A 13,169-nucleotide genomic window follows, 5' to 3' on the forward strand; every position below is an offset into this window, starting at 1 on the left:
ACACAGAGCAAGTGATCAGCAGAACCGATTGAGGACTCAGCAGTTCAACTACACAGAGACGTGAGCTTCCCTGCAGCAGAGGCCAGGTCTTCTGCTCTTCAGCAGAGATTAGCCATGAGTGCAAAAATAATCATAAAGGAGAGGACCCACACACATACTTCACAGAAAACATAAAAACTAAAGTGCTCTGTAGCAGAATTAGGGAATGTTTTACGTACATCAGTGAGGGTGGTTATTTTGCCAGTCTGTTTGTTGAGACTCCCCTAACAGGAACTGTCCGCAGTCTTCTGGAGTCTATAGCACTAACAGCTTACCGACTACCCCACATTATGCACTGACCAGGGCTGACGCCAGGCTCCCCTTCTCAGCACACCCACATCAGTATGATCACTGCTACATCTTTTAACAACCTAGGTAATTTTATGTGAGAAAATTTGCCTTTTCTTGATGCACTGTTGAATACAAGCTTCATTAACTATAACACAATCCTTCAATTTAGGAAATCATTTCAATGATTATGCTAATGAATATCAAGATATTTATATGAAAAGTAGAGCTTTTCCCCTCCTAAACTGAAACTCATGAAGGCCAGTATATCTTTTCATGAGAATATCCTTCAAGAATAAATCTCATGAATAATAATGTTAATATTCCACTACATGTTAAGCAAAATAAAGTTTTGTCTGGAAACTTCAAATTTCATTTTTCCATTTCTGGTACAGTTTTTTAATAAATACTATCTGTAAAAAGCCAAATGATTTGTCTAGACTATAGTGAACACCACTTTTAACCTAATAGACACCTTTTAATGTTAAAATGACTTATCTTCTACATGGAGATGAGTTACTCTGATTTTTTCAAACGGTATACTTTCTGAAAGTATTACAAGAGTGTGAAATGACATTAATTCACAATAAGCAGTGTTCCAGAAGGGTCAGTTCAATAAGAATATATGTATATATGAAAAGTAGTGATTCTAAACACCCATGAGCTATCCCAATTATCTTGAAAGCCTTTGAGAAACTCTTCTCACTTACACTTCCTTAAAAAAAAATAATAATGCACACCTCACCTAACTAACTTTGAAAAATATATGCCAAATAGAGCTTTTTGTGTGTGTGTGAAAGGGGCAGAAAGTGAAGGAACCAGATATGTTTAAGTTGTGTGGCGGGGAGAGGGGTTCACAAAATAGTAACTAAAAATAGATTTAAATTTTATTTCAGAGAATTTTATATCCCAGAGGCCTATTTCACACCAAAATTTCATAAATCTAACAATGCGAAAGGTATTTAGAAAAAGTCTTATAGAATGTTGGATCTAACCCTTGGGGAAAAAGGTCATCTGACCCACGTGGGTAGGAAAATAATGTATGTCAGGCATGAAAGTAAGGAAAGCTGGGAAGAAGGGTGTATCTCCAACATCAATCAACAATGTTGTGTTGTACATAAAGAATGTAGCATCTGTTATTTCTCTTTGCTTGCTTTGTCTATAGGCCCAGAATTTAAACTGATATCACTGACCATGCACATCTGATTTCAGAAAACGTGGAAAGATTAGAAAGAACAAGATACTGTCGCCTTAAAATGAAACTTAGCAGCTCTGTTTCTGGGATGGTTCAGGAGCAGTTTTACCTGTATGCTACAGTTGGATGTCCTCAAGTCAGAAACTGGATGTTCTAGAATCAAAAGTTTTGACTTGGGCTCTGATTTGGGATTTAGTGTCACTGTACCTCCAAATTTTATGTAATTTTTTCTTTTGAAAATAATTGAAATCTTAAAATTCTCAAAGCAGTAAAAAACTCAATTTAAGAAGCACTGGTGCAATGTCTGGCATAGGATTACATCATGTAATGCACTTATTTATGTATCCTTATAACATACTTGATTTCTTAGGTGTATACAATAAGGTCATAATAAACCCTAGTCACATTTTTACTATGTTTGAAGCTTATGATAAACAGCTCATAAATTAAAGCAGATGGAGGGGTTTTACAAACCTCTCATATTTAGGAAGGGAAGAGAGAGAGGACTGCTGAACATAAGGAGGGGAAAAAAGTTTCCACTGAAAAAGGAAATAAAAAAGGAATGCTACAGATGAGTTGGACCCACCTGTCATTTGTCAGCATTTCATTTGTAATTAACAGAAAAAAATACATCAGAAATAAGAGCCAAAAAATGTGAATATACACCATATATTTAAAAAATTTTAAGTATATCATGTTTTTTTCTAGTAATTGTACTTCCTCTAAAAACATAAAGAAGATAATTTTAGCTCTCCTTTCAAATTTTGAATGAATGAGTCTAACTTGAGATATTACTACATTTTCCTATTTTTTATTCTCTTCTTATAGTGCTCCAATTTTATATTATTATGGCAGGCTAGTAGAAGCTAAAATGGAAAATGCCTCAAATCCTCTCTTTCCAACTGTTCTACTTTCCACCTTTTGCTTCCAAGAATAGAAATATTCTTAAACCATAACCTTTTAAAAGCTATAAAGCCATGCTAAGAAGACAGGAAACTTTTCAGATGCTAGATACAGGAAAGAACTAAAATGTCAGAGTCGGGAACGGAAGTTAAAGCTGAAACATTTGTGGTGATAGTGACACTAGCCTTAGCAGTGAGATTCTGATTATAGTGTACAGAGGAGAATCCAGACCCTAGGGCCATGAGTACAAGAGGGGACTGAGATTCCTGGGAGAAGTTGGAAGGCACAGTATGCAATAAATGAGAGAAATGACATGTGAGACAGAAGCAACAAAAAAGGAAATTTGAACTCTGATAAATTCAGACTATGGAAGAATCTGAAAGAGATTTAAAAACAATTTATATTTGAAAGGTTAAAAGCAACAAAGGGAGAAATATAAATGATACATAAAGAAGAGATACATATATACAAAGGGCTTAGAGATTTAAAAAAACAGAGATTCTGAAATTTAAAATGCATTTGCTAGAGTAGAAAACTTTAAAGCATGAGTAAAAAGTACACTAGACATAGCTGAAAAAAGCAATGTGAATTGAAAACTAGAAATAAGAAAATTGGTCTGGATATAATAAGAAAAAAGGCAGGGTGAGATATGCAGGCATAGATAAAAAGAGCACGAGCTCTCCTTGTGTCCAGAGAGGATCTGAGTCTCAAGCTGAAGGAGCCAAATGCGAAAGTACAACTCAAAATGTAATGGTAAACGATAGAAAAGTCAAAGAAAAGAGACTTAAAAGCATCTAAAGAGAAAAGACAGAATTAATTACAAAGAAACTACAATTTGTCAGCCTTCTCATAAGCAGCAGGAAATCCTAAACTAAACAAAACAAAACCCCAGGAGGCTAGTATCTGTAAAATGCTGAGGAAATACAACTTTCAACCTAAAAATCTATATACAGATAAAGTATCATTCAAGATAGGAGAAAATGAAAAGATTTGAGACCCACAAAAGTTAACAAAAAAATTAGCATTAATGGATAACACTATAATAGAAACTAAAATATAAATATCAAGTAGAAAAAATAAATTAAACCCAGACAACAGGAATGGGGTGCAAGAAATAAAAAACCTGCTAAGGCTGACAAATTTTCCTATACAAAGATGCTCCTTCTTAAAACAACTAAAATTCAGTAAGAAGAAAGTTTAGCACAGAAGAAAGAAAAAGAATGCAATAAATAATGTTGAGAGAAGAAATGGATTAACATGTAAAGTAAATTCAATAAATATCAGTTGTAAAAATTATTATAATAATGACAAAAAAATGGTTGTCATGAGATTCAATAATAAGGTGCCACTAAAATGTAAGCAAAGAAAAGATGATGGAGGAAAGAGGAATTTGGAGAAAAAGTTTTCTAGGGTTCCTGATTTGTTTGAGAGGAAATTAGAGTTTGCTAAATATATATGTTGAAATTTTAAGTATGCTCTTCTGCTTTCTTTTAGTTGCCTTACCTTTCTTGGTGACCAGCATATGCCTGAAGCCATTAGATGAAGTAGAGGTGGGTGTTTGTCCCAGAGTGAAGACAGCTAGTGACCTACAGTAGCACTTGGGAGTCCAAAGATGAGCACATTCGTGGAAGATGGCTGCCTGGCAAGTGGAGGGTGAGGAGGGACGGCAGTCAGGAGGTGTGAGGGGTGAGGTGCGAGGTGCTGAAGAACAAGCAGGGTCAAGAGGATGTCCACATGGGATGGGCTGTGAGTGATGACATGGCAGTGGGTGTTGAAACCTGAGCAAGGTGTCAGAGTACAAGGATGGGGAGGAGGATGTCAGTGCAGGGGCATGTTCAGCCTGAGCAGCGGGGCCCAGTGGGTGGAGAGGACACTGCATGTGTGAGCAGCCCAGGGTGGAAGTTGACTCTGAGCCAGTAAAAATGGCTTCCACATGGAAGGGGCATCCCAGGATGGGGTCATGAGCCCAAACGTTGAAAAGGGTGTCCATGCAAAGGGACGGCTCCAAGTGGGGTTTCAGAACCCAGGGAGGATGAGAAAGGCACCTTCCCAATGGCATATCCAGCACTGGGGATCGGAACCCCATGAGGGTAAGGGGACTGCACCCGCATGGTGGGGGTCGAGGTGGCCTGGCACAGGACGTCAGAGCCTGGAAAGAGTGAGAAGGGTTTCTGCTCAGTGGATAACACAGCAACAGTGACGTGACTGGTTACAAACAAGGGGACTAATTCAATAAGCAAATATATTAAGGATAACAGGAGGCAGATTTCTCAAGTTGGAGAAAGAAGTTAGAAAGACAGAAGGGAAGAAAACAAGATAGAACCTTCTGCTGCTGGACTGGAATTAGAAGTATTGTTTTGAACACATAGTTTGTAATTTATAAATTAAATATAAATGTGTATGTATATACATACTAAAAAGGATGCCATTTTCAGCCCGTTTGGGCTGATGACCCCGCCCTGGAATGTCCCTGCCATGTGGAGACCCTCCTTACTGGCTTGGGTTCAGCACTCCACTGAGGCTGCTCACACATGCAGTGTCCTCTCCATCCCCTGGACTCCACTAATATATTAATATATATACACACACACACATATATAATAATACACACACACACACACACACATACAATTAGGAAACCAAATTAAACAATTTGTAAAAGAATAATTCATTATGATCAAGTAGGAACTATTCAAAAAAACACAAAAATGGCACTACATGGCAGTGAATTAATGCAATTCACCCCATGAACAAGTTAGTAAGTAGAAAACATATCCCATCATACCATCCTCTCAACAGTTGCAGGAAAAGCAGTTGTTCAACTCAGTACTCATTTCTGATAAAGTACTTGGCAAGTTATTAATAGAAAGAAACTTCCTTTCCCTGGTAAATTTTATCTACATCAAACAATGCTTAATGGTTGAAGTTCAGAAGTGGTTCTTTTAAGTCAGGAATAAGATAAGGATGACTAGTATCAACTCTACTAGTCAACATCTTCCTGGCAGTACTTGCTGAACTAATAATAAGGAAAAGGAAATGAACATAAGAAACTTTTATAGGCAAAAAGATAATGCAAAAGAAACTAAAACAAATGATTAAAATTTAATGAGATTAGTTATCAGGGTTACTGGAATTAAAATGAGCACAGAAAAGCCAATATCATAGCAGTCATTTAAATATATTTTAAAGAAACAATTAAATAATATCAACAAAAACTATAAGCTCCCTAGGATAAATTTTTTAAAAATGAGTAAAAACAGAGGAAGGTCCAAAATATAATTGAAAGTCCCCAGAGAACCCCAAAGACTAAACAGGGAGTGTCTCATGTTTGTGGATAGAGATATTTAATATCATAAGATGTCAATTTTCCCCCATATTAGTCTATGTATTTTGCATTCCATCAAAATATCAAACATGTTTTTTGATGGAAAGGCAAACGATTACTAAAATTCATATTAAAAAATAAAATATGACAGCAGCCAAGACAGAGTAATGTGACGGGAACACAGGACAAGATGAAGGACTCAATGCAACAGAACTGATAGTGTCTAGAAAGACCAAATATGTTTGAGAATTTGCCATGTGATAAACAGCAATACACATCAGTGAATGATGCGAATTAGCCAACTAGTTTTCCTTATGGAAAAAACTTAAATTCCTACTTGATGTTATATCCCCAAATTAATTCTTAGAAATTATAAACCTAAACAAACCAAACAAAGACAGAACAAACAAAACAATAAAGCAACACAAAACTTTACTTTCATTAGAGAAAGATTTAACAGACTTTCTTTATAAACTCTAACAGAAGAGTATTTCTGGCTAAAAGCGTAACTCAAAAAAAATGGAAATTAGGACTATATCAAATGTAGACATCTTTCTCATAAGAGGCATAATGAACAAAATTGGACAACAAACAAAAAACTTTAAAAAAATTCAAAATGACTAAATAAAGGAATAGTACTTAAATTTGAAAACAATCCTATATTCCTATAAGGAAAATACAAGCAACCATGCAGGCAAATGGACAAAGGACTTACATAAGCAATTCACAGAAAAGGCAGTTCAAAGTTGTGCAAAGCAACATAATCTTACAAAACATCAGAAAAACACAAATTCAGTTATTTCTTGGATTTTCATTTCATAACAACTAGTTTTACAAAATATTTTTCCAATTTAAAATTTTTATAAGTTAATGCATGTGTGGTATAATGGTTACTATTGCTGCAAGAGTAAAGTTTTATTTCCATTTTGGAGAACAATTTGCCAAAACCTGGTAATTCAGGGAAGCATTTGTTCTGGGACCCACAACTGTACTTCTGGATATAAATTATATGAAAATTCTTACAGATATATATCAGGAGACTTGTCAAGAATTTCCCTTGAAGTCTTGCTTATAATGATTATATGAATAGAAAAAAAACTTAAATATCCATCAGAAGGAAATCTATACATACACTATAGAATATAAGAGAATATTACAAAGTGGTTAAGATGAACAAGTTAGAACTACAAGTTTCCATTTCATATTTCAAAAGCATCATGGTTAGTGAAAAAACGCAAGTTGAAGACTGTTGAATACAGTGTGATATCATTTATATAAAACAAGTAATTATGTAGACATGAACACACATATTAGACTGGAAACATACAAGTATTTGATAGTGGTAGTTTTGGGGGAAGGGAAATGGTGAGAAGGTTTAAGGAAGAGGTGTAATGGGGTCAATTTTTTTCTTTAATGTTACACTTCCTTTAAAAATACATATTATAAGCAGTAATGGCAAAGTTTTATAATTTTTATCATTGGTGACTTGGTACATGAGAATTGTAATACTAGTCTTATATGTTTTGGTACTTTACTATGTTTACTAAATTTAAAAAATGTATAAATGTCATTTCCTCCTTCCATTCCCGTACGCTGGTAAGGATTAAAGTGATGCATATGAATGAAGAGTCGTGTCAATGGTGTATTTCCTATGGATAGTCCTTATTAATTCACAACTTAAAAGTTTTTGAAAACATAGTATGAAATCGATACATGGCAGTTATCCAGAGACACATGAAGTAGTCAAAAAATTAGTGTTCCAAGAAAATGCCTTTGGTGAAAAGAAATCAATGTGAATCTCCAGTCTGTAACAGCTTTGAATGGTCTAAATGTTGTTCTTTTATAATGAAAATCCCAAGTGAAAGTCATAAATTGCCAATATCAGGAAGGAGTGAAACGGTCTAGGAAAGATGTCGTTGGAAATAGTTACAAGGTTAAAAAAGCAAATTTTGCTGATTTTTAGCTCATTATTTTATTCAGTTATAAAACATTGGAAGTTGTAGAGCAAATGGCAAACATTTGCCATGGAGAAAACGCATACATACTATTTTCTTATTTCTTCAATCTGATTCTCTAGGTGGTCAGTTCCAATTGCTAAACTTGGTACGGGTAGTTTAGCTCATTTTAAGCCAAGTAAAACCAGTGGAGGATAGCTAAACTGAAAAAACAATAATTTACTATGGTATGTTCACAAAGTTTCACACTTCCCAGACTTATAATAGCTACACTATTCATTGGAAAAGACCCATAAGGACTTAGGGCAAAGAGAAACAGGGGACTTCCCACTTGAAGCGAGGCACTGGAAATACATTAACATCAAAACCGGGAGCAGAAGATGCTCCTGAAAAAATATGTTCATGCAGCTGGTAGATATGATGAATTTCCATGTTGGCATTCCCCACTGCTTAGCAATTCCAAATACTGTTAGGATTAGAAGTAGGTGAAAGGTTTGGGATTCTCAGTCCTGGCAGATTTGGTGGTGAGAGAGCTTTTTCAATAAAAAGGAGAAGGAACAGTAAGTAATCAGGGGGTGAGAAACTAAGGGTATCTACAAATGTTTATTAACTCGCCATTTTGGTCTATGAAAGTATCTGTATGTCTCCATGCGGAATACATTGTGAAAAAGATGTGCTCTGCTTAAATCACTACAGCGCGATTTGCTGAGATGTCGTTAACCAGTGGGCCTCACAAGAACGGATCCAGTATTTTAGGACTGTTGCTTCCTCTTTCAGTCATTGGTAATTTTACATTTCACTGGCTATTGCCAGAGTCAGGGCCAATAGGATATTTGCTGCAAGTACTAGGGAAAAGTACAGTAATTAAAGCAGCATAGCAGTTAACCTCAATTAAGAGGAGCTTCCAGGACAACGTTGGTTTTCTAGTTTGCAGCGGTCAATTGCTTCTTCCCTGTACTAGAGTTATTTGAATTTGAATCACAGAGTCAATGGGAGCAAACCTCATGTGGCCAGAGACTGTTCCTGAGCCTTCCTATCACTAATCAGTTACATAAACCTTCCCGTGTACTTCGTTCCAGGCTATGATAATCTCCATCGGGAAAGAAAGCTTATTTTGGGGTTATTTTGTTTTGTTTCATTTTATTTTTTTCAGTTATCTTATTATAGTCTGTAGGGTACATGTATTTTCGATTCTCCAAATTATTTTTCTGGAGAATTTCAGGAAAAGGAGAAACAAAGAAACTTACCGTACCATTATTGACAAAGTTTCCACAGAGACTCATCACCCCTAAATACTGTGACACCTGAATGCTCCAGTAAAAAGCAAGAGACCTCTATACTCTAACATCATACAAGACAAGGTAGAAGTTCCTGCACAGTGGGGTCTAGCTACCAAGCTTTTGGAATTTCAAGCCAAAACTCTCCTTCTCTTATTTATCCTTAGGCATTTCCATAATGCAAGAAAATCCCTGGGGTAGTCAACGGTGGTGGTTAGTTACAATAACTATACAATAGGAGTTAACAAATTGATAGCTTGTATTAACAAGTGGATCACCACTCAGTTTATCCAGTTAAATCCTTAAGTCAACACAAGGAACTGGACCAAACCTAGGGCCAAGTTAATTTGCCATTGTAATGATAAATTTGGGTTACTTTTTCAGTGATGGGGGTCGTCTTATGCTGCACAGATTTATTTTCCCCTTAACTATCATTAGAGGAATTTAAGCATCTCTATTGAACACCCTTTTCTCTTTTCTCATCCTAACCCCCCAATCAATAATTTTTAATTTAAATCATTTATCTATAGTGAGAGAGTAGTTTTCTCTTAGATATTAATGAACAATTCATTCTGGCAAGGAAAACTAACACAAACAGCCCTTAGGTAAAGTTCCTACTTCCTAATGAACAGTGCCCTTGGGCTCCAGACTGCAGAGCCAAACAAATAACTGCAGAAGTCCAAAAGCTCATTATTGGCCTGAAATAGGCTCAGCCTCAGGCATCTGTGACCATATTCAGATCATTAAGAATCTTCTGTTGCTGATTGCTTTCTCCTTTTTCTATTTAAGAAGCCAACAAGGCCCTGTTTTCCATCCTCCCCACACCTGTAAACCTATTTATTAGTCCAGATTTTACCATCTCCCTACTCTCTACTTGTGTTCGCTACTTTTTTTTAAACCTATATACAGAATTAAAACTTTCTCTCTGGTCAGTGACCCAACTTTTGAGGTCCACTTGTGTATAGCTGGAGACTCAACTCTTTTTATTCTCATTAAGACCACTACAAAGGGTCCCAACCTTCTTGGAAATTTGTTCCCTTCATGTCCAAGCACCCAAAAACCTGACACAGGGTTATGAAGAAACACACGGCTGAGTCAAAATTGTTTCAGAGAACCTAGAAGGTTCATTTAAAATACTTCCCATCTCTAACTTACACACAGGTTACTGAACAAGATCCTGAGACAGTAGCATGGAGTCCAAATTTTGGATTTGTCTTACTGTTAGGCAGAAAGACAGAAATGAGTGGGATGAAAAGGAGAAAGGGCTCCCCCAAAATGACTCAGGGAGTTGATCAGATGAAGCCACAGGGTTCTGATGCCGGGGTTCTTGCTCATGAAGCCGAAGAATGAGCTTCACAAACCCTCAAGGTAGGAGAGCAAGGTACAGGCTTTTATTTAGAAATAAAGTGAGAGGGAAGAGCTCCTCCCTCACGCCAGGAGGGGACAAGAGAGCCCCTAGTGGTGCGTTGTCTAGGGGGTTTTATAGGCAGTTGAGGATTTTTCGAGAACATGAAAAAAAAAAACTTAGGGGTGTGGACTTGCATCACCTGCCCTGTCCTCAAGGTGGGCTGGGTCATAGTCTGATTGCCAGGGCTGACAGTGGAGTCACGGGTTATGCTGATACCGTTGCAGAACACTCAAACATTCCAGGCCAAGTTGCTTCTGGCCTTTTGACCTTTAACTGATCTCACTGAAGATGTCTATAGTCTTAGGTATCTTTCCCTAGAGAATTAATGTGACCTTGACATTGCATAATGTTTAGCACAGAGTTTCAGTGGGGACTTCTCTGCCCATTGTGACATTGCTCTGACTGTAAATATTCCACCCTGCTTTTCCCGGAGGCCCTCACCCTACTCTGACTACACCCACTGTGCCTGTCTCAGTTCAAAAGTGACTCAGGAAATGTCACGGATCTCCCTGATAGGGAAAAACTTACAAGGACAGCAGTCTAGTCCAGGTGGCTCCCTTCTGCTGCTCTTCTTAGCAAAGACAACAGAAACTCCCTTCACTTCCCCCTCCCCTTCACTCCCCGCTCTGCCAGGCACTCACTCCTTAGACTCACTCCCCCTTGCTTGCTCGTTTGCTGTGCACGTAGGAATGTTACAGATACGGAGGCAGAAAGATAAATATTGCTCCCCTTGCCTTTGTCCAGGGCTCAGACCTTGGGAGATGACTCTCCTCTGAGCCCGCCGGTGTAAAATAAACCTCAACACTCCAAGACCTCTGAGTGCCACTTGGTTCTTCCGTCAGTGATCCAGTCCAGGTATTTCCAGTATTTTCCATAACACCCCCAATACATCAGAAGCACAGGCACAGCACAGCCCCTGTTCTCATTTCACCAATCAGAACAAGCCTAGAGAGCTGACAGCTGTCAATCAAGGACCTCTCTGCCCTGCCAAAACCACGTAAAAGAAGCCTCAGAATGAGCATGGGGCCTGTCCTATCTTAGGCAGGTCCACCCACTCTGTTACTCTCTGCAGAGTGCATTAAACCTGACTTTGCTTTCTTGACTTTGGTCTCTCATCTCACTATATCTGACTTCCCTGTGACACCGAGCCAAGTCCTTTCCTTCCTAACATTATAAATTAGTAAATAAGTTGTAAAATATTTTATTGTTCTGGTATAATGAACACGGAAGCAGTCAGACCCCAAAAACCCTTTCCAAATGCCTTTTTTAAAAACTTGGTGCTAACGAAATGATCTTTTACTTTAAGCAAATTGGTAATTTATGTGTTACTCTACTGATCAGTAAGTTTTTACATCCATGGACAGCATTATAAACAAATCTGTGTTTTCGCTTGCTAAAAATTCTTGTGTCTGGAATTGTGATTGCTGAAAGACATTTCTTGCTTAAGCTTTCTCACCAAGGTGTTGCTTTCCCAAAGTTTGCTCTAGATAGCATGACTTTGAACTAAAACATCTGTTCAACAGCTTTTATTTAGAATATTTTGTTTGTGGAATAAAAAGTGATTCTTTGAGAAATTTATTTCAAAGAAATATTTGACAATCGAAAGCCCAAAGGAGGAGATGATCAGTGGGGGAAGCAAGAGTTCAATGCTAGCATTTTATCATCTAGCTAGATTAAGGGTAGAGAAGAGTCAAAGACTAGAACGATAAAACTTGGAGATCTTGTTAGTAAAAAATAATCACAGAAGAGTGAGCAAATGGAGGTGGGATATTATATATACCTTTCTAGCTCTTTTTATTTTAGTTTGACAGTTATCCATGCTTGGGGTAACCCTGCCAAGGGGCTCTCTCCATTTATTCATTAAGCAAAGTTTTATTGCACAGTTCTTGAGAGTAAGTCACACAGTGAATTTAAAGAGAAATAAGACATGAGTCTCCTACTTTCAGAGAGGCCTTCTTTGATCTGTTTAAAGAAGAATATAGGCTTTCTTAGAATGAGATAACTGGAAAGACCAATTTGAACTATTTGATGAGTTATTTCTAAAATTTAGAGAACCCGGCTATTGGGAGAAAAGCTCTGGCTGAGCCTTCATGCCAGCCATGAGGGAGGGACTCGGGTAACCTGGTAAAGGAAATGGGGATGCTACTGGTAGAGGCACAAAATTATAGTCTATTTATTTTATCTTTGAAAAATTGTTCCAAACCATCTTCAGAAACACCTATTATAGATTTATTTAATCTATTTCTCTAAATAGTTCTGTTTATACTTAACATTTTAAAGTACAGTAAAATATTCATGATCAAGTGAGCAGGGCAAGAAAGGAGGACTGAATTCTTACAAACTGCTCCCATTTTTAGAACAGCAGCTAAGATGGTAGGGGGAGGGGGTGCTGAAATTGCAAAACAAAATAATGAAGTGATAAGAAATGTCAAGTGATGCCTAACTGAAATCAATATTTAGGAATATTTCATTGCAGAAAAAGTACTGACATATGCTCTTCTTTTTCTAGTGCTTAAAAGCACTGTTTGCAGAGCTGTCTGGGTTTGTGCCCCAGCTCCTCCACTCGCCAGCTTTATGAACTTTGGGAAACTTACTAAATGTCTTTGTGCCCTAATTTCCACATATGTCATATAAAACAGAAGTCTTCTTCTAGGAATTAGAAAAGAAAATGCACATGAAGGGTTTAGAACACCATATGACACATTATAAATGCCAGTGGTGATGACAATAAAGATGATGGTATCACTCATTTCTTCAATAGATATTTATTGGGTGTCTA

General features: G+C 37.2%; 1 protein-coding gene across 21 annotated transcripts in view; it reads right to left on the reverse strand.

Moving 5' to 3' along the window:
- Nucleotides 1-13,169, reverse strand: part of LOC118972023 (uncharacterized) — a 501,400-nt gene that overhangs the window by 168,182 nt on the left and 320,049 nt on the right. For 4 of the 21 annotated variants that reach the window (XR_012123495.1, XM_073218065.1, XM_073218064.1 and 1 more), the window contains exon 1: nt 3,929-4,500. The exons of the other annotated variants lie outside the window; for them this stretch is intronic. Coding sequence is in view for 3 of the 4 variants with exons in the window: in XM_073218065.1 (XP_073074166.1) it covers nt 3,929-4,484 (556 nt within the window). In the remaining variant the exon portion in view is untranslated. Of the gene's footprint in view, nt 1-3,928; nt 4,501-13,169 lie in introns of those variants that run through there. 21 annotated transcript variants of the gene reach the window in all.

Source organism: Manis javanica, chromosome 12 (genome assembly GCF_040802235.1).
Source record: "Manis javanica isolate MJ-LG chromosome 12, MJ_LKY, whole genome shotgun sequence".
Taxonomy (NCBI): Eukaryota; Metazoa; Chordata; class Mammalia; order Pholidota; family Manidae; genus Manis; species Manis javanica.